At 33.8% G+C, this 24,408-nt stretch overlaps 10 protein-coding genes across 10 annotated transcripts; 6 read left to right on the top strand and 4 right to left on the bottom strand.

The window, feature by feature from the left end:
- Nucleotides 1–126: 126 nt before the first annotated feature.
- On the bottom strand, nucleotides 127–2,599 carry BX664DRAFT_285524 (pyridine nucleotide-disulfide oxidoreductase-domain-containing protein). Its single transcript, XM_051541674.1, has 6 exons — nucleotides 1,961–2,599; nucleotides 1,462–1,885; nucleotides 1,132–1,387; nucleotides 846–1,038; nucleotides 578–782; nucleotides 127–499 (listed from the first exon to the last, which is right to left on the bottom strand). Exons 1-6 carry the CDS (start codon nucleotides 2,563–2,565, stop codon nucleotides 170–172), a joined length of 2,013 nt encoding a protein of 670 aa, XP_051397020.1. The 5' UTR covers nucleotides 2,566–2,599; the 3' UTR covers nucleotides 127–169.
- Nucleotides 2,600–3,644: 1,045 nt separating this feature from the next.
- Nucleotides 3,645–4,941, top strand: BX664DRAFT_340477 (translation protein). Its single transcript, XM_051546833.1, has 4 exons — nucleotides 3,645–3,937; nucleotides 4,057–4,310; nucleotides 4,390–4,501; nucleotides 4,566–4,941. Exons 1-4 carry the CDS (start codon nucleotides 3,695–3,697, stop codon nucleotides 4,806–4,808), a joined length of 852 nt encoding a protein of 283 aa, XP_051397019.1. The 5' UTR covers nucleotides 3,645–3,694; the 3' UTR covers nucleotides 4,809–4,941.
- An 846-nt stretch (nucleotides 4,942–5,787) lies between these two features.
- BX664DRAFT_340475 (uncharacterized protein) lies at nucleotides 5,788–6,177 on the top strand. The gene has a single exon (XM_051546832.1). The coding sequence runs from the start codon at nucleotides 5,948–5,950 to the stop codon at nucleotides 6,155–6,157; it is 210 nt and encodes a 69-aa protein (XP_051397018.1). The 5' UTR covers nucleotides 5,788–5,947; the 3' UTR covers nucleotides 6,158–6,177.
- Nucleotides 6,178–6,690: 513 nt separating this feature from the next.
- BX664DRAFT_194586 (uncharacterized protein) lies at nucleotides 6,691–7,302 on the top strand. The gene has a single exon (XM_051540086.1). It carries the CDS (start codon nucleotides 6,789–6,791, stop codon nucleotides 7,107–7,109), a length of 321 nt encoding a protein of 106 aa, XP_051397017.1. The 5' UTR covers nucleotides 6,691–6,788; the 3' UTR covers nucleotides 7,110–7,302.
- A 66-nt stretch (nucleotides 7,303–7,368) lies between these two features.
- BX664DRAFT_340466 (WD40-repeat-containing domain protein) lies at nucleotides 7,369–8,825 on the top strand. The gene is made up of 4 exons (XM_051546831.1): nucleotides 7,369–7,609; nucleotides 7,694–8,111; nucleotides 8,211–8,296; nucleotides 8,365–8,825. Exons 1-4 carry the CDS (start codon nucleotides 7,394–7,396, stop codon nucleotides 8,740–8,742), a joined length of 1,098 nt encoding a protein of 365 aa, XP_051397016.1. The 5' UTR covers nucleotides 7,369–7,393; the 3' UTR covers nucleotides 8,743–8,825.
- BX664DRAFT_340463 (fungal-specific transcription factor domain-containing protein) lies at nucleotides 8,816–12,462 on the top strand. Its single transcript, XM_051546830.1, has 4 exons — nucleotides 8,816–9,202; nucleotides 9,369–9,573; nucleotides 9,639–10,278; nucleotides 10,356–12,462. The coding sequence occupies exons 1-4, from the start codon at nucleotides 9,047–9,049 to the stop codon at nucleotides 12,283–12,285; spliced, it is 2,931 nt and encodes a 976-aa protein (XP_051397015.1). The 5' UTR covers nucleotides 8,816–9,046; the 3' UTR covers nucleotides 12,286–12,462.
- A 611-nt stretch (nucleotides 12,463–13,073) lies between these two features.
- Nucleotides 13,074–14,944, top strand: BX664DRAFT_285516 (uncharacterized protein). The gene is made up of 4 exons (XM_051541673.1): nucleotides 13,074–13,369; nucleotides 13,444–13,682; nucleotides 13,740–14,070; nucleotides 14,149–14,944. Exons 1-4 carry the CDS (start codon nucleotides 13,171–13,173, stop codon nucleotides 14,787–14,789), a joined length of 1,410 nt encoding a protein of 469 aa, XP_051397014.1. The 5' UTR covers nucleotides 13,074–13,170; the 3' UTR covers nucleotides 14,790–14,944.
- A 910-nt stretch (nucleotides 14,945–15,854) lies between these two features.
- Nucleotides 15,855–16,176, bottom strand: BX664DRAFT_194522 (uncharacterized protein). Its single transcript, XM_051540085.1, has one exon. The coding sequence runs from the start codon at nucleotides 16,128–16,130 to the stop codon at nucleotides 15,939–15,941; it is 192 nt and encodes a 63-aa protein (XP_051397013.1). The 5' UTR covers nucleotides 16,131–16,176; the 3' UTR covers nucleotides 15,855–15,938.
- A 264-nt stretch (nucleotides 16,177–16,440) lies between these two features.
- On the bottom strand, nucleotides 16,441–17,884 carry BX664DRAFT_302208 (secretory lipase family protein; the record flags this gene model as incomplete). Its single annotated transcript, XM_051542418.1, has 2 exons — nucleotides 17,873–17,884; nucleotides 16,441–17,790 (listed from the first exon to the last, which is right to left on the bottom strand). Exons 1-2 carry the CDS (start codon nucleotides 17,873–17,875, stop codon nucleotides 16,441–16,443), a joined length of 1,353 nt encoding a protein of 450 aa, XP_051397012.1. The 5' UTR covers nucleotides 17,876–17,884.
- Nucleotides 17,885–18,377: 493 nt separating this feature from the next.
- BX664DRAFT_361625 (uncharacterized protein) lies at nucleotides 18,378–24,156 on the bottom strand. Its single transcript, XM_051548253.1, has 19 exons — nucleotides 23,955–24,156; nucleotides 23,709–23,863; nucleotides 23,045–23,601; nucleotides 22,900–22,980; nucleotides 22,766–22,835; nucleotides 22,330–22,695; nucleotides 21,882–22,234; nucleotides 21,530–21,813; nucleotides 21,092–21,433; nucleotides 20,951–21,019; nucleotides 20,818–20,880; nucleotides 20,326–20,742; nucleotides 20,033–20,253; nucleotides 19,875–19,961; nucleotides 19,748–19,816; nucleotides 19,596–19,679; nucleotides 19,388–19,520; nucleotides 19,010–19,320; nucleotides 18,378–18,952 (listed from the first exon to the last, which is right to left on the bottom strand). Exons 1-19 carry the CDS (start codon nucleotides 24,106–24,108, stop codon nucleotides 18,482–18,484), a joined length of 4,287 nt encoding a protein of 1,428 aa, XP_051397011.1. The 5' UTR covers nucleotides 24,109–24,156; the 3' UTR covers nucleotides 18,378–18,481.
- Nucleotides 24,157–24,408: the final 252 nt, after the last annotated feature.

Below are 24,408 nucleotides of genomic sequence, written 5' to 3'. Positions count from 1 at the left end.
ATATACCTAAAAAAAATAAAAAGTCATCAGACCTTGAAAACAAAAAAGGGCCATTTTTTCGTATCACCAAACGGTTTCCTTTTTTAGATTTCAACCGGTGCCTTTTCAATGATAATAAAAGAAGAGAGATTTTTTTCTTTATTCATAATGAAAAAAAAAAAAATAAATATCAAATACTTGAAATATCGCGACCAAATAATCCAGTTTTAGTCCAATCAATACTTAAATTGAGACGAGTTCTAAGACTAACTTGTTCACTCCAATAGACACTACGCCATAAATAAAGAGCCCATAATCCACCAAGCATTTTGAATCCACCAGGTGTACCAGTATTAAATTCACCAACTGCCGTATTGCCCAAATATGCTAATGCACCCAAATGCTTGTAATCAAAAGGATTTACTTGTGCATTTGTCTTATCTTCATCCCCTTTTTCTTTAGCCAAGACATTGAGATAATGACCTAAATGATTACCTTGTTGTGATGCTACTTGAGCCGTCTATAATATAATATATATATTCATAAAATAAATTAATTTCTTTATATATATATATAATATAAATCAAACAAAACTTACTGCAGGTAAATGAGTCATTTTACTATCAACGTCTTGAAGTAAAGTTCGCATTTCATCCATATCCAAAAGTCCATTTTTATCCTTGTCATAAGTATCAAACATTTCCACCAATTGTCCCAAATGTTGTTTTGTCAAAGGATAACGTCGAGAGATATATTTAACAACATGAGCAAATTCTTCCATTGTTAACATACCATCATGATTTCTAATAAATAATTATAAAATGTCAGTAAAGCAAAGTATGTTTTTTTTTTTCTTTCTTACTTACTTATCAGCTCGTTCGAAGAGTTCAATAATACGATTCACTAGTTTAGGATTTTGAATACTTGCACAATCACCAAGAGCAAAAATAGAATGATCTGGAATACCCTTGACACGTAAATATTCATCAGTCCATAATACACGTTGATGACGTTGAGCATCCAATTGTTCAGCTAAATTCTTTGTAAACGATGTCATTGCTAATCATTCATATATATACATATATTAGTATCAAAACATACACATGCATATACATTTATTATATATTCTTTTTTTTATTTTCCTCTTCATACCAATGCCAGTAGCCCATAAACAAAGACCAAAAGGTATTTCAACAAGTTCGGAGGAATCAGAATCAGGACTTTTGCGTCTATATATCACTTTGCCATCTTCAATACGTTCCACCCGAGAATTTGTCACCACATTAATTTTCTTGCGTTTGAATCGATTTTCTGCATAATTACTAATTTCATGATCAAATGTATTCAGAATATGATCCCTTGATTGAATAATCGTCACTGACACATCTGGTCGCATTGATTTGGGGAACTACAATATAAACATATATTTGTAAAAAAAAACATTTGTATAACAACACAAGTATTTTTTTTTCCTTTTCTTACCCATTTCACAAAATCTTCTTCAATCCAATCCGATAGCTCAGCAGCGACTTCCACATTAGTGGGACCCCCACCTACTGCTACGAATGACAATAATCTTTTACGTTCTTCAGGTGTTGTTGTTGGTAAAGCAGCTTGTTCAACATTGTTCATGATTTTTCGTCGGATGTTGATAGCATCTACAATAGTTTTAAGTGGCAATGTATGTTCCAATCCTTCTACACCATGAGAGATACTAGTTGCTCCTACAGCTATCACCAATTTGTCGTAAGGTACATAGTATCGTTCATTCTCCAATGGTACTCCATTATGTTTCACCCTTTCCACTTCCACTAACTTGTTGTCAATATCTACATCCACAGCTTTGCCTTCTAGGAAATGACCTTGTACACGTGCCGCTATTTTTCGAATGGGTTCCAATAATGACCTATATATAAATAATAATAGTGATTAGTATCAATTGTTCCAATAAAAAAAAAAAAGAAATTTATAATGAACTTACCGAAGTTCTAAGGTTCCAACTGTGGCACTTGGTAGTAATGGAGTGAATAAGAAGTAGTTGTTTTCACTAATCACTGTAACATTGTATTTGTCTTTGTCCAAGGACTTGAGCACTGAGACTGCACCCCATCCACTTCCAACAATGACCAACCTAGGTTTGTCTTCTTCTAACGGATTGTCATCCAATTGATGAGATACCACAGGTAAATTCTTCTTTCCACCAGTATCAGGATGAAGTGCAAGAGGAGGTACATTATCATGAGCTTGTTGTATTGCACTTTCGAGATATTCCTTATCCTGTTGCAAAATATACGCAAGAGTCCCTACACCAACTATGGCAGAAGCAAGTAAACCGCGTCGAATCCATTTGCCTTTTTGAAATAGTTTCTTCTTGGGAGCTGAAGTCACATTATCTTGTTGTTGTTGTGTAGTATATTCACGTAGAGAAAAGGTAGTTGTATTCCAAGTTCTTCTTACTGTTGAGGTTGCTGTTGATTCGGAAGATACGCGTCCCAAGATAAAGTTTCGAGAACGATAGACTTTCGTTGGAAAAGTTTGCATTGTTTGCTTGTTACCAAGAGACATGGCAAAACGTTGACCGTACATTTCTAATAGATAGTAGCAATACCAAAAAAAAAAAAAAAAAAAATAATAAATAAATAAATAAAAAGAAGAAGAAGAAAAAAGAAAAAGAAAAGAAAAACTTGAAAATAAGGGAAAGGGCAAGTGAAACGTTTAACACTTCTCACTAGGCGGATCTTAAAATATAATAGCGTAAAAAGCATAATTTCTCATTGCCATGAGAGCTTGATAGTGTAAAATCAATCACCATCATCTATTAACAACTAGAGAAATTTACCATCCTAATGATATACTTATCATTATTTATATATTTTTATATTTACATTAATTCAGTACCTTTTATTTTTTTTTATTTCTATATTGGTACCTCGGATTTCCATCAAAGTTTGGAAAAATCTTTAGGGAAAAAGGTTTAAGATCATTCGGGAGATTATTTTCCCTTGAAGATCTAATGATAAATCGTCAAGTTCAATTGTAGAAAATGGTGGGAAATTGATACCAATCAAAAAGAAATGATATTAACTATCATCATCCATAGATACTATTAGCTATTCATTTACCATCATACATAAGAATGAATGTAGACCTATAATCAACCATGAAAATAAAGAATTTTTTCATCTATCTGTATCTAATAGCTACACAATATAGCTTTTCATTGGCATGTTTTTGATATCAAAAAGATTAAAGTAAAGACAAAATTTCCTAGGATGATTCAATGATGACGGATTTATAATGATAATGAGTTCTATGGATGACATACAGTAAATGCTCTGTAAAAATAGAAAGCCTCATAATACCATACAAAGTAATCATCTATTTTGTTTTGAGGGGATTGATTTGTATATATATATATATAATAATGATTGATATATATATTTATTCAACATATTTTTTTTATTATACGTTTTATTTTATTTTTTTGCCCTTTGCTTTTTTTCGATAATGAGCGTCTGCATGATTTTCATATTTCGTATTGAAGTCTTGAGCCCAAGCCACATTACATCTCACTAATTTTGCTTCCAAGTCTGGCACTCCCCCTTCTTGTCGGTGTGTAAAAATATATCCCTCTCCAAAAAAAAAAAAAACAGGAATTATATATTTTTTTTTTTCTTTTCTCTCTACTTTTTTTTTTTATATCTATCGATTGATCATGTCATTGAAGTTATTCACACAATCTTTATTAGGTAAATGGACTAGTCCTTTATTACCTGGACGACAAGTAGCTGCTGCTTTTCATACTAGTTTGATACATCAACAAGCTGCTACTTCTACCACCACTACTGAACCAACTTGGTCTCCCAATTCTATACGAACTGGTGTTATTGCAAAGAAGAAGGGTATGACATCTACTTGGACTGCCGAAGGTGTACGTATTCCCGTTACTATTTTACAGGTATGTATAACATTAGAAAGATTGAATCGTAAAAAAAAAAAAAAAAAGGATCATCTCACATTCTTTTTGTTTATTCTATTTTATTTTATATTCAATATGGACAACGATAATGATAATAGCTGGAAGATGTGATTGTGACTGACGTACGTAATGACAACAAACATGGTTATACTGCTTTACAAGTAGGTTGCAGTCCTTTGAAAGAAAAAAGTGCTAGTAAACCTATGAAAGAACATTTCAACAAACTCGGTGTTCCTTTACGACAAAAACTCTTGGAATTTCGTGTATCTAATGATGCTGTTTTGCCCATTGGTACTCCTCTGAAAGCCAACCATTATATTGTCGGTCAATATGTAGATGTTACTGCTCCTTCGTAAGTTTAGAAAAGAAGAAAAATGGTAATATAAGGGGAAAAAAAGTGATTGATTTTTTATTATTATTATATTATATAGTATTGGTAAAGGGTTTGCTGGTGTGATGAAACGATGGAATTTTGGTGGTTTACCTGCTTCTCATGGTCATTCCTTGTCACATCGTTCTGCTGGTTCTACTGGTCAACGCAAGGTAAGTTAAAATAATATATATATATATTTAAAAACTAATATACGGATGTTTTTTGTTTTAATAGTGGCCTAGTAAAGTGTTCAAAGGAAAGAAAATGGCTGGTCGATTGGGTGGTGAAAGTGTAACGGTACAAAACTTGGAAGTGATCAAGGTAGATACTGAATTGGATCTATTATATATCAAGGGTTCTGTACCTGGTTTTGATGATCAATTTGTCAAAATCAAGGATGCTGTCAAGAAGAAAGGCGATAAATTATTCCCCAAGGATTCTGCCCCTCCTCCTTTCCCTACTGCCATTCAACAATAGAATTTACCTCCCTATCTCTTTCTCCAATTTTGTGTCATAGATTTTTTTTTTATTCTTTTTATATTATTATTATCTTACATATCTTTTTTATACATATATAATAAAAAAAAAAATACATACAGTGTTTTCAAAGTTTTTTGTCGGGTCACAAGAAAATGCTTTTCGTGATGTTATCAAAATAAAAAATCGTACTTTCCCAAAATGGATGTCGCATTACCACTTTTTCAGATATCGCTCTAGAGATGTCGGTAGAGCATGTCATTGATTGATGATTGATGATTGATGACTGATTGTTAGCTGATTCTTTTCAACAGGCCATATTTAAAAACGAAAGAACTATATTTTTTATATTCAGTTAAGACAGGGGTATACTAATGTAATATTCATATCTTGTGATGTTGATGTGAATTTGCATAATAGTTCCTTTCTTTTTTTTAAAAAAAAAAAATACATTTACTCGGGTCTTCTTTGTTTATTTTCATCAACTGATACATTCGATCGATCGATAACGAATGTAAATTTGCATAATAGTTCTTTTTTTTTCTTCTGAGATATTTTTGCCTGGTTTATTTTATTCCTTGATCAAGTGAGAGATATAAAAAAGTGCTATTTTATTTTTCTTTTTTTTTCTGTTTCTTTTTTCTCTTTTTTTTTCCTTTTTCTTTTTTTTTCTTTTTCTTTTAATTTCTTTATCTATTTTGATATCAACTTTTAAACCAATTTACAAGCACACAAGACCTTTATATACATCCATACCAAATACAAGTTTTTTTTTCTGGACTACAACTTCACAAGCATCAAGACGGGCCTTTAGGTCCATTTGCTTTTTTTTATATATATACTTATTGGACTTCCTTCTTTTCTTTGCTTGCATCAATAGTAAGTTTCTTTTAATGATGATGATGATGATGATGATACAGTATATTAATCATTCTCTTTTTCTCTTTTTCTTTTTGAAATCTCTCTTGGTGTTTCCAATTCAAAGTGAATATCAACCTGTAACAGCAACATATTAAACTATGTTATCGCCTCTTCGGAGGACGCATTTAATGCTTCTCTACAGGTAATTTGAAATAAATATAAAAAAAATGGATATGTTGACTAAATAATATTTCATTTTCTGTTATTCAAAATACTCAATGGAACTACTATCACTCCTTTTCTTCTTGTTCTTTTTCTTAATCTACCCTCAATTTGGATTATGCGACAACCCTCTCTTTTCTACCCCGTCATTTATTTTCTATCCTTACGATATTTTATTTCCTATTTTTGCGACATCTTATTCTTTGAATTCCATCATTTTTTACTGGTTTTTTCCGTTCGCTTGGCGGGTGGCAGGATTTTTTTAACGTGCAAATAAAAAAAGTTGACGTGCAAATGAATTGTGGCACACGTGAATCATTTTTCTACCTCACGCCAAATGGTTTTTTAATACACGCCAAATGGTTTTCTGGCACACGCCAACCGTTTTCATGGTGCACGCAGATGATTTCTAGTACACGCATGTGTGTAACTGTTTTGCGACAAATGTAAATGGATTTATGAGACAACTTTGATTTTTGGATGATTTTTGGATGCCAGTAAAAAAAAAAAAAAAAAAAAAAAAAAAGAGGCATCGTTGTGTCAAAAACGACAAATTGAGCGACAACTTTGATTTTTGGATGATTTTTGGATGATTTTTGGATGCCAGTAAAAAAAAAAAAAAAAAAAAAAAAAAAAAGAGGCATCGTTGTGTCAAAAACGACAAATTGAGCGACAATTTTGATTTCTGGATGATTTCTGGATGATTTTTGGATGATTTTTGGATGATTCTTGGATGCCAGGCATCGTTGTGTCAAAAACGACAAATTGAGCGACAAACTTGATCTTTTTGCTGGCATCCAAGAATCATCCAAAAATCATCCAAAAATCATCCAAAAATCATCCAGAAATCATCCAGAAATCAAAATTGTCGCTCAATTTGTCGTTTTTGACACAACGATGCCTCTTTTTTTTTTTTTTTTTTTTTTTTTTTTTACTGGCATCCAAAAATCATCCAAAAATCATCCAAAAATCAAAGTTGTCGCTCAATTTGTCGTTTTTGACACAACGATGCCTCTTTTTTTTTTTTTTTTTTTTTTTTTTTGCTGGCATCCAAAAATCATCCAAAAATCAAAGTTGTCTCATAAATCCATTTACATTTGTCGCAAAACAGTTACACACATGCGTGTACTAGAAATCATCTGCGTGCACCATGAAAACGGTTGGCGTGTGCCAGAAAACCATTTGGCGTGTATTAAAAAACCATTTGGCGTGAGGTAGAAAAATGATTCACGTGTGCCACAATTCATTTGCACGTCAACTTTTTTTATTTGCACGTTAAAAAAATCCTGCCACCCGCCAAGCGAACGGAAAAAACCAGTATTGAATAAAGTGTACACACCTAACTCTATATTGACTCTTTTAGGAAGAACTTTTTTGTTTTGGAACACCGCTTACACCTTCATTGGGCAACAGCCACCAATAAAATATTTTTATTTCTTTTTTTTTTTTTTTTCTATTCTTCTTTGTTTTCTTTTGACAGTGATCGATCAACATTTTAATTCATGTCTACCACCAAAAAACGAACTTATTCCCAGGAGGAAAATGATACGCCACCAACAAAAAAACAACTTTTGGACACTAAATCGACCTTGACTTCTCTCCTAAGTAAATCTATTGAAAAAGCAGAAGGCGACGAAGATTTTCGTATCATTACAGGCACTTATGAACGTATTCTTTATGGTATCAATTGTTATTGGACTGAAACCAAAACAGATAAGGTAAAAAAAAAAAAAAAGAATGATTATTTGTTACTGTTTCTATAGATCTCATTGTTTCCTTGCTTATTTTTTATAACTATATAGAAACGACGTTCATTGACATTGGCACCTATTTTTATTGTACCAGCACATACAGGTTTGATTCGCACAGTTGGGATCGGTGGTCACTTTCTTGCATCAGGAAGCACAGACGAAATCATTCGATTGTATGATATTAAGAAACGAAAGGAATATGGATCATTGGGTGGACATCACCAAGGTGATATTACTGATATCAAGTTTTATGGAAAATTCATGTTAACAGCAAGTGAAGATCATTCTATTTGTCTGTGGCGAACAAAAGATTGGGAATATTTGAAAACACTCAAAGGTCACAAAGGTCGTGTCAATTCTTTGGCGATTCATCCAACTGGAAAGATTGCATTATCTGTATCAGTTGATCGTACAGTCATTGTTTGGAATCTTATGACGGCAAAAAAAGCAAGTGTGAACAAATTACATGGTAAACCAATTTAAATGACAAGAAATATCAAAAAAAAAAAAAAAAAAAACTTGAATAGTCTCTCATTATTATTATTATTGTTGTTGTTGTTGTTCTCAGGTGAAGGGATGAAAGTATTATGGAATGAAAAAGGTGATCAATATGCTATCATGTTTGATCGGAATCTCAAGGTTTACAACGTTTCGGTAAGTTGAAGTTTATATTAAAAAAGAAAAAGAAAAAGGAATTTTATACTAATATGATTTTTATATAGGATGCTGAAGTAAAACAATCTATGGAACATCGATCTAAATTTCATGATGCGTGCTATTGTACCGTGGATGACAAGGAATATCTTATTTCTGGACATGAAGATAAGACAATCCGAATGTGGGATGTGACAACTGGTGATTGTATATCTGAAATAGTCAAAGCACATGACTACCGAGTCAAGACAGTAGCTATAGTTGAAAATGAAGGAACAATTGTATTGGTATCTACATCATCAGAAGGTTGGATCAAATGTTGGGATATCAAGGAAATGGTAGCGTCCAAAGGCAAGGATTTACAAGTATTAGGTCAATATAATACCAAAAGTAGAATCACATGTTGCGCCGTACATCAAGGTTTTGCCAAGTCAGAAGATCATTAGTATAGAACATCATATTGTGTATATATATATATCATTCATTCAAATAAAAAGATTGTGGAAGTATAGAGTTTTCTTTTTTTTTTTATTGTCCGCATGTTATTTTTTTTTCTTTCTTCCCTGGTTTGACTTTTTTTTTTCTTTCTTTCTTTCTTTCTTTCTTTCTTTACCCCTTCCATTCTCTATAATCTTATTGATTCTTTATATATAGTCTTTTTCCTCTTTTTTTCTTTTTTCCTTCTCTTTATATCTACTTGTTCTTTTTGACTTCTTCCTTCAACATACTGAGGCATCGCAGTATGTCAGCATGGAGAACGACGGCAACACTCTTCTCAATGAATCATCAATTGTAGCAACAACCAAGTCTCGAAAACAAAGACAACGACAACAACAGCAAACTGGTGGTTCATCTGAAAAACGACCTAAAGCCAATCACGCCTGTGATTATTGTAAAAAGAAAAAGGTAAAGGCGGCATAAAGTTATTTTGGTTAAGCTTATATTCTTACTTTGACTCGTCAAGTTTCAGTATTGGATTTAATTCTACCCACAATATATTATATACTTTTTTAACTCAGATAAGTGCAACAATCAAAATTTTATTAACTTTTTTTTTTCTTTTTTATTCTAGCTCAAGTGTAATGGTGAAAATCCTTGTGCTCGTTGTCAGAAGCTCTCCATTGTATGTACTTATTTAAAACCTTATACAAGTTCCGTAGAGCAACGATTACGTGCTTTAGAGAAGGTGGTGGATTTCTTATCAGCTGAACCTATCGTGGATCAACGTTGTCGTCAACAAGTGAACAATATCCCAATACCGTTATTGAAACCAATAGGTAACTTAAAAAAAAAAAAAGAGCTTTATTTATTTGTTTGTTTAATGTTTTGTTTTGTTGACTAGAAAAATTTAGTTGCAGCTCAATAGGACAACCATATTATACCAATGATTGGAATGCACGCCTTGATCGAATCCCTGCTACGTTTGACAAGATGACTACCTTGGACAATGAACCCAGAAAACCGGATGCAGCTATTTTACCAGATACATTCATCAATCCACACTTACTTTCAGTCTATTTTACTCATGTACATCCTTACTTTCCTATGATTCATCGTGAATCCTTCCTCTTGCATCTATCCGATACAAGTCCATTACTATTGAAGGCCATGTATGCTGTTGCTGAACAATGGGTTGATATGGATCGTGTTTCTACTTTGATCTCTGATTCTCCTTTATCTACAGACCAAGTCTCTCCTGGATTCAAATACTATAAAGATGCTATCTCCTTGGTGGAACTTTATACGGATGCTCCTCGACTATCGACAATTCAAGCACTTTTATTGATCATCAAATATCAAGAATTGGTTCAACGTCCTGGTTTCTTTTTTCGTACTCGACTTTATTTTGATTTGGTGGTTCGCATGTGCAAAGATCTGGGTCTATCTCGTCCACTTTCTCCTAATTGTCAAGTCCATCCTATCTTAGCCGAACAAAGAAGACGTATCTTTTGGACCGCCTATATTTATGATCTTTTGATGAGGTAATAATTATAATATATATATATATATATATATATAATGTTGACATCAATTTTATATGATTTTATTATTTTTGTAGTACGGAACATGGAACACCTGTTAATTTTCCAGTAGATGAAAGCACTGTGGAATTACCAAATCTTTTGGATGATGAAAAAAACTCAAAGGAACAACATGATACAACTCTTTACTTCCATTGGATGATCCTGGTGATGAAAGGTCAAGGTGCGGTATTACAGTATCTACAACGAAAATATAATGGTCGATCAAGTCAACAACATCAACAGAGTATGGATGATCACTTGCAACAATTACAACAGCATATGAAATCTTTAGGAACAGAATTACAGTTATGGAAGGAACCTGCTCGTGGTCGGGTCAACTTTTTATTCTTAGCTTATCATTTCAGTAATATTTTATTGTATCGATCAATTGCTTTGGATCTCATCTACAACAACGACAGCAATGTCAATGGAAATATTATCCCTGTCAGCAAAAAAGAAATATTGAAAATGGATAAGGATCATGTCAAGGAGGTCTTGTTACAGGAAGCCAATGCTATTGTCAATATAGTGGAAATGCTACTTCGGGACCATACGGTGGCTTGTTTACATTATTCTTTCCGTGGAATTCAACAGATTATTCATTATTTGACTGCATCTTGGACAGTTCAACTCATGTATCAACAAACAAACGATAACAAGGTGAAGAAAATGATACAGCAATTGATTACAAGGACTCCCGCCATTGAACTCCATATTACTGAAAATGCGTCACTACTGAAAGCAGACTCCACACTTATGAAATCGACTGGATCAGAAATAAGATCTTCATCAGGAAAAGCGAAACAAAGAGTTGAACGTCAAGACCAGCCACCAAGATTCCAACAAAAATCATCACAGCCGACGTCGTCACCGTTTTCATCATCATCAGTTTCGTTAGAACAACTTGATCCATCGAGTTCTATACCCATCGATCCAAATAAAATCCAAACGTTTGGTTATGCTCCTCCAACCTCTTTACCAACTCAATTTTTATTTCAGCAACCTGGGAACTTGCATCAAACGAATCATCTCAATTTGGACAGTTCATCTCAACTTCAATATGTACCACCATCGACATCATCGCCCATACCCTCATCCCATATCCGTCATACAATACGCCCATCACTTATTCTGGATACCACAATGCCATCAACAATATATCAATCTTCTTCTGATACTTCACCCATGATACCAACTCCTCCTCTTGGATCATCTTCTTCGGCTTCATCCTTATCAACAAATGCTTCTATTATTGCTGATACTTCTTCTCCAGGTGGTGCACAACGTTCATTACGATTACGACGCTCCCATCAGCAACTTCGAAACACATCACATCATCGTTTATCATTATCGGGTTCAAATACCATGGATGCAAGATCTAGTGGATTATCTTTACATCATCCTTATATGACGTCCTCTCATTCTCCTTCATCTACAACCTCCTCCAGCACAAATGCAACTACTACTCTTCGTCAAACACATCGTCGACACACAGTATCTTCTAGACCATCATCCCCATCATCTTTGTCTTTGCCTTCATCACCATTACATCGAATGACACTATCAGATGATCCTTGGATTCAGTCACCTCCTATTATTATTCCATCAGATCAATCATCATCACCGTCCTATTATTGTTCATCTTCTTTGTCTCCTCATTCGGTCACAGCTCCTCCATCTTCTATCAATGAACAACAACAACAACAACAACAACAACAACAAAATCATCCATTCTACCAACATCAGGAACAACAGGAAATATATGGTATGACTACCTTGGAAGTATCTTGTTTACCAGGTGCATCTTTGGGTCTATCAATGGATGAACATTCAACCATGGATTTGTTATCAAATCAAACTTCAATGATGGGTACATTATGGGATCAAGTACCAACAACAACATCATCAGCAATATATTCGCCGTCTACCATCTTTCCTTCTCAATTGTATCAAGACCAACCATAAGTTAGATTATAGTTAGTTCTGTTATGCAAAAAGTTATCTTCCTCTTCTTTTTATTTTTTTTATTACTTTTGTTTTGTTATATTGTTCTTATCTTGCTTTGATTTCCTTACGTTATCCAATAAAAAAAAAAGTTCCTGTTTACACAATGTCTTCGACAATAATAATAAAACATCAAAGAACTGTAATTGATTAATATATTATACACTTTTATTTGTTTGTTCAAATTCTCATGTTTTGACTATAATATATCTATATCATAATAGAACCATCTATCTATATCTATATCTATATCTAAATCCTTAAACTTTTAAAATTTCATTGGGAATGTATATGATATTCGAAGAATCATGAAAGAAACGTTGAGTATTAAAATATTGGCTGCGGATGAAGATAGATTCTACTGTGTCTTTATTTCGTATCAGCAATGGAATTGATTGGATGAATAATTCAGCGGATTGAAAACTAGGTTCTTGTCCAATAAGAAATTCTAGGCCCTATGAATGAAATCCACTTCCTTACAAAGAAAAGGAAATGAGTGTATTGATATTTAAACATAGTTCTTTTTTATATATACTTTATGGGAAATCAATGAGAGTATATATATATGTCAGAGATGTGTGATAAGATTGACATATAAACAGTTTTGTTATTTCTTCGCTTGCCTAATATGGATTTCGGCCACACCTATAAAAATTCATATACAGCCAACTTAAGTTCACCTCCTTTTTCTTGTTTCTCTTTCTTCCTTTTTTTTTTTTTTTTTTTCCTTTTTTTCCTTTTTTTTTTTTCTTTCTGCTACTGTTTCTGGTCAGCATCCTTCTTTTCCTTTTTTTTTCTTTTCTTCTTTTAACTTCTATTTTATTATATTAAAGTAAAATAATAAAAATGGGTGCAAACGGGTCAAAAGATGCTTCCTCAAGATCTAGTAGTTTACAATCCATTCATTTCAAAAATAAACCTCAAGAACAAGTTGACTTTGGTACTGTATTCCCAAATGGCCTTTATTCCACCACTCCACAAGACTTTGACTCTAGAATCCTACGACAACTCATTTTATCCAAAAAATTATCTCCTTTTTATAAAGGTAAATATATTATTATTAGTATTATTGTATTGAACTCTCTCTCTTATTATTATTTTATTATTGACAAAATAAAGGTCTACCTGATGCCCCGGAACAAGTAACAGCAATTTCTCATTTACCCCAATTACAACCTTCTACTTCATTATCAACATTATCAACACCGCATGTTACAAAAGGACGACCTCGTAGTGCTTCTAACCGAAGTGAAAAGATGCAACGAACAGTAGAAAAGGAACCTTCTTATGCCGACAAGATGAAAGCACAAAAGGCCATGTTATACAATGATGCTGTAGAATGTCCTATTTGTTTTTTGGTAAGGGATGAAAATGATGTTTTATAAAATAATGTATTCATTTTTTTTTAAATATAGTATTATCCACCAAATATCAATTATTCTCGTTGTTGTGATCAACCCATATGTACTGAATGTTTTATCCAAATTCATCGACCCACAGATGATCCCTCAAGTCCTGCCACATGCCCTTTTTGTTTGGAATCAAATTATGGTATAACTTATACTGCACCTGCTTGGAGCGAAAAACCAAAACGACTTCGATCCTTTTCTTCTTCTTCTTCCTTATCAACATCCTCATCTCCTGTCATTTCCACTGGTGCTCGTCATACTACTTCTGGTGTTAGTGATGGTGTAAAACCTCGTAGAAAAAGTATCAGTCATAAACATCCGGATGTCGTTTTGATAGGTATAAAATGAAAAAAAAAAATAGTGATAATAAGGAAAATGAATCTTAATCCTTTTTTTTCATCTTCGTATGAATTAGATCATATTCGACCTCATTGGAATAAACCTTCAACAACATCATCAACAAGATCTTCACGACGTAATTCTCTTACAACATCCAATTCACCTGGACGTCACTTACTTCGGGCAGTAACACGACCTGGACGTTCAGCTTCATCAGCAGCATCTACAGAATACAATCAATACTTGGCCAATGTGCGTGATATGAATATGGATTTAGAAGAATGGATGGTGATGGAAGCTATCCGATTATCTCTCGCAGAACATGAGGAACAAGCACGAAATGGACAACAACAACAGGAAGAAGTTGAAACACCATCCACCACCACATCTTCATCCATGTCATCATCTTCATCATCATTACAATCACCATCCATTCGACCTCAAGATCCATCACCATCAACTGTTCATGTTCCTGGCACCTCAACTGACCAACTGGATGACGACGATGAACAACCATTAGCAGTTCGTGTGCAACAATACCAGCAACAAACAGCTCAGGAACAGAATAGGCTTCTTTCATCTTCGCCTTCTGCGGTTTCATCAACTTCAACATCATCAACAAATCAAAATTTATTAGATGAAGAAGAATGTTCAGTGGATAAAAAATCATCAACCGAACATGATCCAACTTCACCAACCACCGATATTATTTGTTGATCATCCCCCCTTTCTGTTACCCATATTGTAGTGTTATAGCTCTTTCCTTTTTTTTTCATTACCACTTTTCATTTATGTATATCTTTTTTTTTTGGGTCCTTTGTGTAATCAACCCGTCCTCATTTTGGAAAATGTCAATAAAATGATCCATTGGTTTATTCTTTTTATTTTTATGATCTATACGTTTCATTGTATCCAACGATATTAGCGTCATGTGTGTATCATATCTATTTCGATAAGGTCAGGAATTCCAATATCACGTTGTGTACGAATCCCAAGTTGTAGGAACATAAGGATGAACTTTCCTTCTCTTTTTTTTTCTGACTGATATGTACTCATCTCAAAATAAAGATATTTGTCCATGTCATCTTTGAGTTGTTGTTGTTTTTTTTTTTTTTTTTTTTTTTTTTTTTTTTTATTCTTGTTTGGTTATTATTCCTCATGACACTGTCATCCACATCTATCATATTACGGATTTTTTTTTCTCTTTAGCTCGTACTTGCCCTTTCTGATCCTATAAAAACAAAACAGGTACAAATGTCTATATTTTTTATTAATTCCTATATATACATACCATACACAACTCATCCTGACACTATCTGCCTATCTATCTATCTACATATATATATACAATCTATTCTATCTATATACCATTCATATTTTATCTAGCTGCCTAACTTTCTATATACTATATATCCATTTATTCTATGTATTCATTCCAATCAATATATCCTGTTGTCCTTTGTGGCTCCATGGCTTCAGAGAAAATATTGTTGATGTTTGTAGTCATAGTCCCATATTGTTCTGAAGTAAAATATGATTAATAAGGATGACAATCGATAGCAAATTAAATATCTATCATATACATAACTTACCATATAAATGACAGATATTTGCAGGAGACCAATTTAGTCCATGTGATATTGAAATTGAATCAAATCATTTATCTATAAAAGAAATATAAAAAAAAAAAAATTGAGAGAAAAAGAAATCAATGAATACATGAAAAATAGTTCGTTTCTTTCTACACTTTCCAGAGAATGACAGAGAGTCGCATACTACGTATCTTGTCAACCAAAAAAAAAAAGAGTATCCTTTGTTCTTGTCCGTATCATATGTTGCTTCTTGTACCTTGTTTGATATATATATCTATATAAACCAATCCTCTATTGATAAAGAAGTTCCTGAAATGAAAACTTGAGCTAATGGGAAGATAAAAAAAGAAAAACAAGTTGATTGATATTTGAATGAGGATTGACTTTTGATACTTATCCTATCTCCACGACTTGGTACCAAGACAAAAAAAAAAAGGAAGAGATAGACTGTCTTGCTTTGAATCATTCAATATATAAGAGGAGAGAAGAGGAAAGACGAAGACTGATTGCATTCACCAACATTCTATTAAAAAAAAAAAAAAAAGGTCGGACATAATAGACAGATAAAAAAAAAAAAAAAAGTGAGATAAAGACGAAAGAGAAGTGATGAAATAAAATAAAATAAAATAAAAAAGAAATTTTTATACACAACATCGATATTTGAAATCCTCATTTCTCAAATATCGTCCAAACTATATAAATCTTTCCATTCTATTATGAGACAAGTTTTTTTTTTTTTTATTTATACAATCACAATAATAAAAAAAGGGAGGGTATCATTGCCTATGAATATGGAAAGGAGCTTTACCTATAACAGCTCTCAATATATCCCATAAAGCACGCATGTAGACAAAGGAAGTGAAAGGATCATGAGAAGCATCACGAGTAGAACGATGTGGACAACCACGACGAGGAGGAATACCAGCAAATCGTCTTTCCAAGTAAAGAATGGCATCAGCGGCACCCCCAAGAATCAGTCTACTATGATCTAGTGTTTGATCCGTCAATAATTCGATGCGAGCGCCCTGTTGACACCACTTTTTATAGACGGCGGCGGTGAGTTCAAAGGGAGCGATGGGATCATGCTCAGCATGGTAGGCGAAAATAGGGATGGTGGGAGTATCTATATTACCCATATCACTTTTGGCCAACATGTTTTTCACCACAGAAGCCTGAGCAAAATCAGGATGGGCAAAATACGTGGTGATGTCTTGCATAGTATAGTTCCCTACCAGATCACCATAGCATAATTCACGTACCTTGTAAAAAGCTTGCTTTTTTTCAGGCACCAACATAGCATCAACGTAGGCAGCGAAATCATCATACTGGGCTGCCACACCCAAGATGCCAGAAAATCCCAAACCAGAAAAAAACGCTTGATTGACGGAATATAGCGTAGCATTCAAGTCCACAGGTGTGCCTCCCAAGACAGCACTCATGATGTTGAGTTCTGGAGCATACCTAGGCTGTAACTGGGCCGCCCATCCTGTCGCCAATGCACCCCCAGAATAACCCCACATCTGAATCTTCGCATCTGGTCGGATCCCTGTCTCAACATGACTGGCTAAGACGGCCCGGATGCTATCCAACAACCCATTGCCTGCCATTTCGCCCACGGTAAACATCGATTTGGGCCCTTGATAATCAGGCATGCTCACGTACCATCCACGCGCCAACATCGTATCCATGAACAAGACCTCTGATTGTGGTAAAATATCGCGTGAGTTAAATTCCTTTTGTAGAATGTAGGATGGTGCACAATCAGCCGATACATTGTCCTGAATCACCGCATAGGTCACCAGTTTTCTAGGATTGGCATTGAATGGGATCATCAGTGTCGTTACCGTGGCTGTCGGTTGCCCAAGTGCATCGGTGGTGCGATACAATAATTGATACGCTCCTCTGATGTTTTGTGGAAAGGCTGGAAGCGTTTGCTCGGGATGTCGTGGTAATTTACGTGATCGTAAAATCGTACCTGGCTTGGTACGTTCGTACCCTGAAGGTAATATGTAAAAAGGATCCATGGACGGTAGTATCAACCCAGCATGGAATGAATCTCCCTTCACCATCCGTATTGTTTGTAAACAATAGATGGCTATTAAACCCATGATGTATTGTTTTAACAGCTTGATCATTAAAAAAAAAAAAGATCATTACATTCAAATCATCTAGTCTCTTTTTTTTTTTTTTTTTTTTTTTTTTTTTTACCATGTTAAAGAGTAATCAATCCAGCTAGAAAGAAATAGATAAAAATAAAAAAAAAAATGAAAAGGAAAAAGAAGATAAAAATATTTATACATAAAATAGAACGGATGATTAAAATATCCTTTTTCGATAAGATTGCCTATATCACTCCTCAAACAATCCATCAACTTGGGCAATCTATTTTTCATTCATCAGAAGACTAACGATTGATGAAGAGGGGGCTAGGCATAATGATGATATATAATAAGGAATGAATTCTATTATACGGAAAAGAAAAAAAAATAATAAATAGTAGTTGCTATAGAAATCATAATAATGTCCGGTATGTACCTTTTAGGAAGGAAAGGTACTTTAGGAAGGAAAGAAACATTTTGATATAAAATAGAGGATTCTTTTATTGAAGGATATATAAATATAAAAACAAAACTATGTATACAGTATAAAGAGAAAAAAAGTATATAAACAAAAAAAAAAAAGAATATAATAATATTAATAAAGTAATAAAGTACAACTATATGAGGAATAGGATATGATATGTATAAATATATATATATATATATATAATAATAATAAAAATAATAATAATAATAATAACAAAAAAAAGATAATCCATCAGAATTCATTTTGTAGACTACGAAGGAGATCTTCCGCAGATAAAGGTACCACCATGTCATTATCTTGATCAGTCAAAGGAGTATCAGATGAAGAAGAAGTTGTAGCTGAATTAGAAGCTCTTAAACTTGTCATGGATGTCTTGACATTCAGTTCTCGTCTTCTTGCCCGTCGTTGTTGTCTTGTACGATGTAAACTTTCCCCAGATCGTAGTCTATCCAAAAGATCATCCATCATTCGTCGATTGTCCTTTTGATCTCCACTATCAAGCATCGTATTTTCATCCGATTCTTCAGGTGTTTGTGGTCCAGCAGATTCTTCATCATCATCTTCTTCTTCTTCATCATCATCATTGTCATTGTTGCCATCCGCTTTTTTACCCTTTGTATCTTTCATCTTTGCTTGTTCTTGATGTTTTCTTTCTTCTCGTTCTTTTCGTTCACTATATTTTTGCTCTTGAATGGCTGCCACCTATATACAGTATATAAGTTTCTATTCAACGGTAGTATTTTTTTTTTTTTTTTTTACCTTCCAATGATGAATAAATTGAGCAAAAATGGAGAAAAAGTCATCTGGTCGCATCACCTTGGGATTTTCACCATAAAAAATCATTGCATCCTTCCATTTGACATCCATATTGAGATAGAATGTTTCAAGTACTTCAAACCGGTCATTGGCTGCCTTATAGTGTTCTTTCATGACTTGTACAAAGAGATCATCTTTATCCAATGATTCAATCTTGTCTTCAGTCCAATATGTCATCAATTCCTGATCCAACTGTTTTAATGTTTGTCGCATGTCAGTATATTGTTGAATAATATCATTCATGTCAGCCATAACTAAAAGAAACGCGTCAATTATGTCAAGTTCATCACATCTTCCTTCTATATATCATCATGAACTTACTTCTTGCTGCACTTCCAACATCCTTAAGATCGTTGATAAATTCCAACACATGAGGGAATTCACGACGCACAGTACCAATCAGAACATGGAGTAGTGTCATAGACGCTGTATCAGAAGCTCTTGTATCCATTAACTAAATAAATAAATAAAAAAAAAGTAAGTACTCATCATCATCAATCTTAAAAATAAAAAATAAAAAAGAAATTACCTTATTTAAACCAGAGATACGTATACCAAAAGCGCCACCTTGCAAACTTGAACCATTCATATAATTACCCATCAAAAGAATGATCTATTATAAAGATGATTAAGAAATAAAGATATGGCTATTCATTTTTTCTTTTTTTTCATTTCACTTACATGGAGTAATTCCTTCAAAGGTTTTGAATTTCGTAATGAGTCAGACACATCCACTATAGTTTCCATGCTCTACAATAACAAAAAAATATAAATATCATATGAATATGAAGGTACTATGATAACTTACTGTAGATAAGTGATCAAACTTTTCCCAAAATTGAATGCGGAATAACATGAAACGAAGACGTTCCGGGTATCGGTACAATTTTATCATCTAATGAAAAGGATACAATAGGTTATCATTCCATTTGCCTATTATTGATCATTCTTTTTTTTTTTTTTTACCTCAATAGTAAATTGTTCAGGTATATCCAAAACTTGTTGTTCTTCTGTGGTAGCATTGATGTATTTCTCCATAGTTTTCAAATCATCTTCTTGAGAAGGTGCATAGGTAAGCATATTTGTCAAAAGAGTTTCCGTACAAACATCGTCATCCAGTTGCATGATACTCTTCCTAACAGACTTAAAATCTTCAAAATGCTTGAATTTGGGTAAAACAGCAATATCTAAATATAACATTAAAGAAAAAGGTAAGTTCAATTATTTCCTATTTTTTTTCTATGTATCAATTTGCTTACTTAAGTTTCGACTTTTGTTTGCTGATAGGAATTTGATAGCATTTTTCTTGCCATCGGTTATGGATTTCAGTTTGCGATCAAAAGAGATATTGGTTTTCGCTGGGAACATGACATCAATGTGCTGAAAGATACCAGCATTGGATAGTTTGGATTCAAGTTCGTCATCATCATCATCATTTTTCAAACACCAGACTGTCTTTTCCACATGTTTCAAGTCAAGCTTTTGCCATTGGAGATTCTTGAGTTTCAATTCTGGTTGATTTTTCATTTCTTTTCGTAGTGGACCGCTCGGTACAGGTGGTATAATGGATGGAGGTAGCATTTGTTTTGAAATTGCTGATCCAGTAGCAGGAGGAGGAGGTGGTGGTGGTGGCGGTGGCGGTGGTGATGGAGAAGAATTTCCATTAACAGATGAACCTAGTAAAAAAAAAAGAGGACAAGTAAATATGATGATATCATTTTTGCCTTTCTCACTATTTTCGGTTCCACTACCTTGCACAGCGGCATCATCAACAACAGTAGGAGGAGGAGGAGGTGGTGGTGGTGGTGGTATACCTGAATCAGAAAAAGTTAAATCAAATTAGATCTTTTGTCCTCGTTGATATTTCAATTTTCTTTGTCATACCTGGCACAAATGGAGGTGGTGGTGGCGGTGGTGGCGGAGGAGGAGGAGGAGATGTATCAGATAATGATCCTAAAACATAAAAAAGAAATAGATGAGTATCAAACCTATCTATATTTATATTTTGCCTATTTATTATTGTACCTTCAGAGTTGGAAGTCATGACACTTGAAGATTTGTGAGCTTGATTGAGGTAAGAAGATTTGCGAATAGTTGTAGTTCCTTGTTCCATATCACCGTTATCTAGATTTGCTGGTGACGATGACGATAAAGTAGAGCCACCGGCAGCTTGTCGTCTTGTCATTTTCCATTCCGATCCAACTATTATACGTGCAGGTCCGTTTCCAGTACTATCAGCATCACTATTCTCCTTGTCCATCATTTCAGTCAGTTCTGATACTCTTTTCTCCAGCATAAACATGGTGTTCTTTGATGTCCTAACCAAGGTTCGTAAAGATTCGTTTTCCTTTTCCAAATCCAGCGACCCTAATAGAAAAAAAAAAGTAATATAAAGTCGTCATGAATATAATGTGTTGTTGTTGTTTTTTTTTTTTAGAAAAAAAAAAGATAGTATAGACTTACTTCGACGTGGTTGTTGTTTCACTTGTCCATCCTTAAAAAGTTGTTTCAATTGTTGAATTTCCAGTTTGAGTTCCAGATTTTCATTCATCAGTCGAGAAGTCTTGGCTTCATGATGGAGGGCTTCTTTTTCTAATCGTTCAAGTCGATCCAAATCACTAAAGCGTTGAATCAAATTACCCACCGAAACTCCAAATGTAGTTGTAAAGTCTTGATCATCCACAGTAATCCGACGATTCATCACAATTTGTCCAACTAAAACATGTATGATTTGATAATAATGTGCCCTAAAATAAGTAATACGGAAAGGTTAATTACTCTCCCTTTTTCCTAACTTGGTGAATACTAAGCTTACATTGTTTCCGGATGACCCCTGATCAGTAACATACTTCTAAGTATACCCAAAAGATGCTCCATTGACTTTGGCGAGATGGTAGTATGGCTAACAAGTTGTTCTAAAAGCTTGTTAGGATCGTTGATGTTGGCATAAAGTTGAATTTCATCTCCAAATGCAGCATCCAAATCGTTTTCAGCAGCATCTTCATACGACTCCACTTGATACTTGAGATGATCGAAATCCATAGAGTGAAGTTTCGGTAGGATCTTGGTTTCCATACCAGACGCATTCAATTGGTTTCGAAGTAGAATACGTTGAGATGGTATTTTGGGTACTTTTGTAAGAGCATTGATCAATAACATATTTGACACCTACAATACAATAATCTCATAAGTAAAAAAATAATCACTTTTTCTCTTCTTTTTTCTTTTTTTTTTTTTTTAAAAAAAAAAAAAAAGAAAATTACCGCATATTCCATTAAATGTTTATCAGGACCATTCGAAACACCTAGTTTTTTCAGATCATCATGGGCACCAACCAAAGATCCCATACGACCTCGACCATCTAAAGTGGATTCAAATTGCTTGAGCCAAGTATCGAAAAGTCCCATGTCCTTTGTATGCTGCTTAAGTAGTTCAAACCCTTTCATCACCTGTTGATGACCATCATGGGAGTTTTCATCTGTTCCACTATCGTTATCACCATTAGAGTAGTAACATATAAAAGCCAGGATTTCACATACGAGTTTTCGAGTTTGCCAATGAGGACATAATAATGAGAATACAATGGTATGTATATATTTTGGATGACTAGTTGTTTCTTTCCCACCGAGCTAGTAGATAATGAATAATTAACCATCAGTTTTCTATCATTCTACTGTATTCTTCTTTTATAAATCATACCTTTGTATTGACGAGAGCTTTGATACATTTGATGATTTCAATTTCAATATCTAATGCTTTTTTGTCAGGTCTACATATAAATAAAATGTATATAAGTACCCAGTATCAAAGTACATTTCTTATGTTGAGCTTACCTATCAGTCTGATGATTGATTTGACCAAGGCATGTGATCAGCACGTGTAAACCTTTCAGATCGATGAACTTGACAAGCCAGCTACAAGTTGTATAAAAAAAATTAGTCAGAAATCAATAGAAATTTGTTTCAGTTCGTAACTTACGTAATTGGTCGAGTACGAAGACTAACTTCAAGATTACTTGCATCCGATACAGTAACACCACGGAGGTGAGTTTCCATGAATTTTCGAATAAAATGTTCAGGTGAATTGTGATCTTCAAAGTGATCTTGTTGCATAGATAAGGAAAAGGATGAACTACCCAAACTAGTTGTTGTATTACTACTGGTAGAAGGACAAAGAGAGATAGCACCACTTTTGCTTGTATTGGATGATAACGTTTGTTGTAAAGATGGCAAGTGTTTCGACGGTTGATGTTGTTGATGTCGATTTCCAGTAGATTTATCTAAAGTTGACCGAACCTTTTCCGCTTTTTCGGCCAATATGCTGATGAAATAAGATTGTTGTTGTTGTGTATGATCAGAATCGTTTTCAATGATAGTAGCAATGTTGTTAAGTGTTGTTGATGAAGCGATAGGTTGAAGATGATTGGCAGCTAATAATTCAGCTTGGGTATCTTGATTGACCATTAACCATTTCTTTTCACTAGACCAACCTTTCATAGTTTGTAATATTCGTTCATCATGTATTCCTCTTCGTTCCTAATGAATAAAAAAAAAAATGTTCAATTGCCGTGACCAAAAAGTCAGTTAGTACTACTCTCAGGATCTATTGTTCATCACTACGCATTGTTTCTTGTCCTACATACCAGCATTTGGTCAAAAAGTTCATCGATTTCGATTTCCGAAGGTAGTACCCGGATAGTAGGGTCAGTTAAACTGGATGTCTTATTATTGTTGTTAGTTTCGGTTGAAGTACGGCGTGTACGGTTATTGGATTGTTTAGAGTTTGGAAGATAGTTCACTTGTAAGAAAGTATAATAAAAAAAAATAAAAAGTTAGTTTCTTTACAGGACATTCATTTGTTCTCTTTTTTTTTTTTTTTTATGTATTACTTGTTTGAGATCTTGGCATAGAAAGTAGTTTCGAAGTAGAGGATCTTTGTTTCGTAAAAGTGGCAGCATGAGGAATATCTCGCGTATTAGAAGACGGAGGAGGTTCAGATAGTTTAAGGTTTTTCCTTCCAAGACGATTGAAGAAATCCGTCATGGTAAAGGCTTTCTAAGATAGACGTAAAGAAAAGAAAGAAAAGAAAAGAAAAGAAAGGGAAACAGTGCTATTTTCAATTTTTTTTTTTTGATTCTAAAAAAAGAATTTTTTGGCTCTCAGCTCATCACTTGAATTTCGCAGTAGATGTCAAAATAAACAATACATTATATGTGTGTCATGCTTCCCCCTTTTTTTTTGTGTGTGTGTGTGTTGAACTAGATTGATCAAAGAGCTCAGTACATGATGTTGAATGATATTTGTTTATTAAAAAAATGTTAATATCGAACATGCCATCAGATA

Source organism: Halteromyces radiatus, assembly GCF_025201355.1.
Source record: "Halteromyces radiatus strain CBS 162.75 chromosome Unknown BX664scaffold_8, whole genome shotgun sequence".
Classification (NCBI taxonomy): Eukaryota; Fungi; Mucoromycota; class Mucoromycetes; order Mucorales; family Cunninghamellaceae; genus Halteromyces; species Halteromyces radiatus.
Note: the sequence above shows the minus strand (reverse complement) of the source record. Positions and strands in the feature narration are given on the sequence as shown.

Coding starts and splice junctions, on each gene's coding strand:
- BX664DRAFT_285524 (XM_051541674.1), bottom strand. CDS start 2,565: ATGTACGGTCAACGTTTTGCCATGTCTCTTGGTAACAAGCAAACAATG. Junction 1,886..1,960: donor GTTGGAACCTTAGAACTTCG/GTAAGTTCATTA, acceptor ATTTATATATAG/GTCATTATTGGAACCCATTC. Junction 1,039..1,131: donor TTTATGGGCTACTGGCATTG/GTATGAAGAGGA, acceptor ATGAATGATTAG/CAATGACATCGTTTACAAAG.
- BX664DRAFT_340477 (XM_051546833.1), top strand. CDS start 3,695: ATGTCATTGAAGTTATTCACACAATCTTTATTAGGTAAATGGACTAGT. Junction 3,938..4,056: donor TTCCCGTTACTATTTTACAG/GTATGTATAACA, acceptor TAATGATAATAG/CTGGAAGATGTGATTGTGAC. Junction 4,502..4,565: donor GTTCTACTGGTCAACGCAAG/GTAAGTTAAAAT, acceptor TTGTTTTAATAG/TGGCCTAGTAAAGTGTTCAA.
- BX664DRAFT_340475 (XM_051546832.1), top strand. CDS start 5,948: ATGGAACTACTATCACTCCTTTTCTTCTTGTTCTTTTTCTTAATCTAC.
- BX664DRAFT_194586 (XM_051540086.1), top strand. CDS start 6,789: ATGCCTCTTTTTTTTTTTTTTTTTTTTTTTTTTTTTACTGGCATCCAA.
- BX664DRAFT_340466 (XM_051546831.1), top strand. CDS start 7,394: ATGTCTACCACCAAAAAACGAACTTATTCCCAGGAGGAAAATGATACG. Junction 7,610..7,693: donor CTGAAACCAAAACAGATAAG/GTAAAAAAAAAA, acceptor ATAACTATATAG/AAACGACGTTCATTGACATT. Junction 8,297..8,364: donor TCAAGGTTTACAACGTTTCG/GTAAGTTGAAGT, acceptor ATTTTTATATAG/GATGCTGAAGTAAAACAATC.
- BX664DRAFT_340463 (XM_051546830.1), top strand. CDS start 9,047: ATGGAGAACGACGGCAACACTCTTCTCAATGAATCATCAATTGTAGCA. Junction 9,574..9,638: donor ACCGTTATTGAAACCAATAG/GTAACTTAAAAA, acceptor TTTGTTGACTAG/AAAAATTTAGTTGCAGCTCA. Junction 10,279..10,355: donor ATTTATGATCTTTTGATGAG/GTAATAATTATA, acceptor TTATTTTTGTAG/TACGGAACATGGAACACCTG.
- BX664DRAFT_285516 (XM_051541673.1), top strand. CDS start 13,171: ATGGGTGCAAACGGGTCAAAAGATGCTTCCTCAAGATCTAGTAGTTTA. Junction 13,683..13,739: donor AATGTCCTATTTGTTTTTTG/GTAAGGGATGAA, acceptor TTTTAAATATAG/TATTATCCACCAAATATCAA. Junction 14,071..14,148: donor TCCGGATGTCGTTTTGATAG/GTATAAAATGAA, acceptor CGTATGAATTAG/ATCATATTCGACCTCATTGG.
- BX664DRAFT_194522 (XM_051540085.1), bottom strand. CDS start 16,130: ATGATTCAAAGCAAGACAGTCTATCTCTTCCTTTTTTTTTTTGTCTTG.
- BX664DRAFT_361625 (XM_051548253.1), bottom strand. CDS start 24,108: ATGACGGATTTCTTCAATCGTCTTGGAAGGAAAAACCTTAAACTATCT. Junction 19,817..19,874: donor AGTTTGATCACTTATCTACA/GTAAGTTATCAT, acceptor TTGTTATTGTAG/AGCATGGAAACTATAGTGGA. Junction 19,680..19,747: donor CTTTGAAGGAATTACTCCAT/GTAAGTGAAATG, acceptor TCTTTATAATAG/ATCATTCTTTTGATGGGTAA.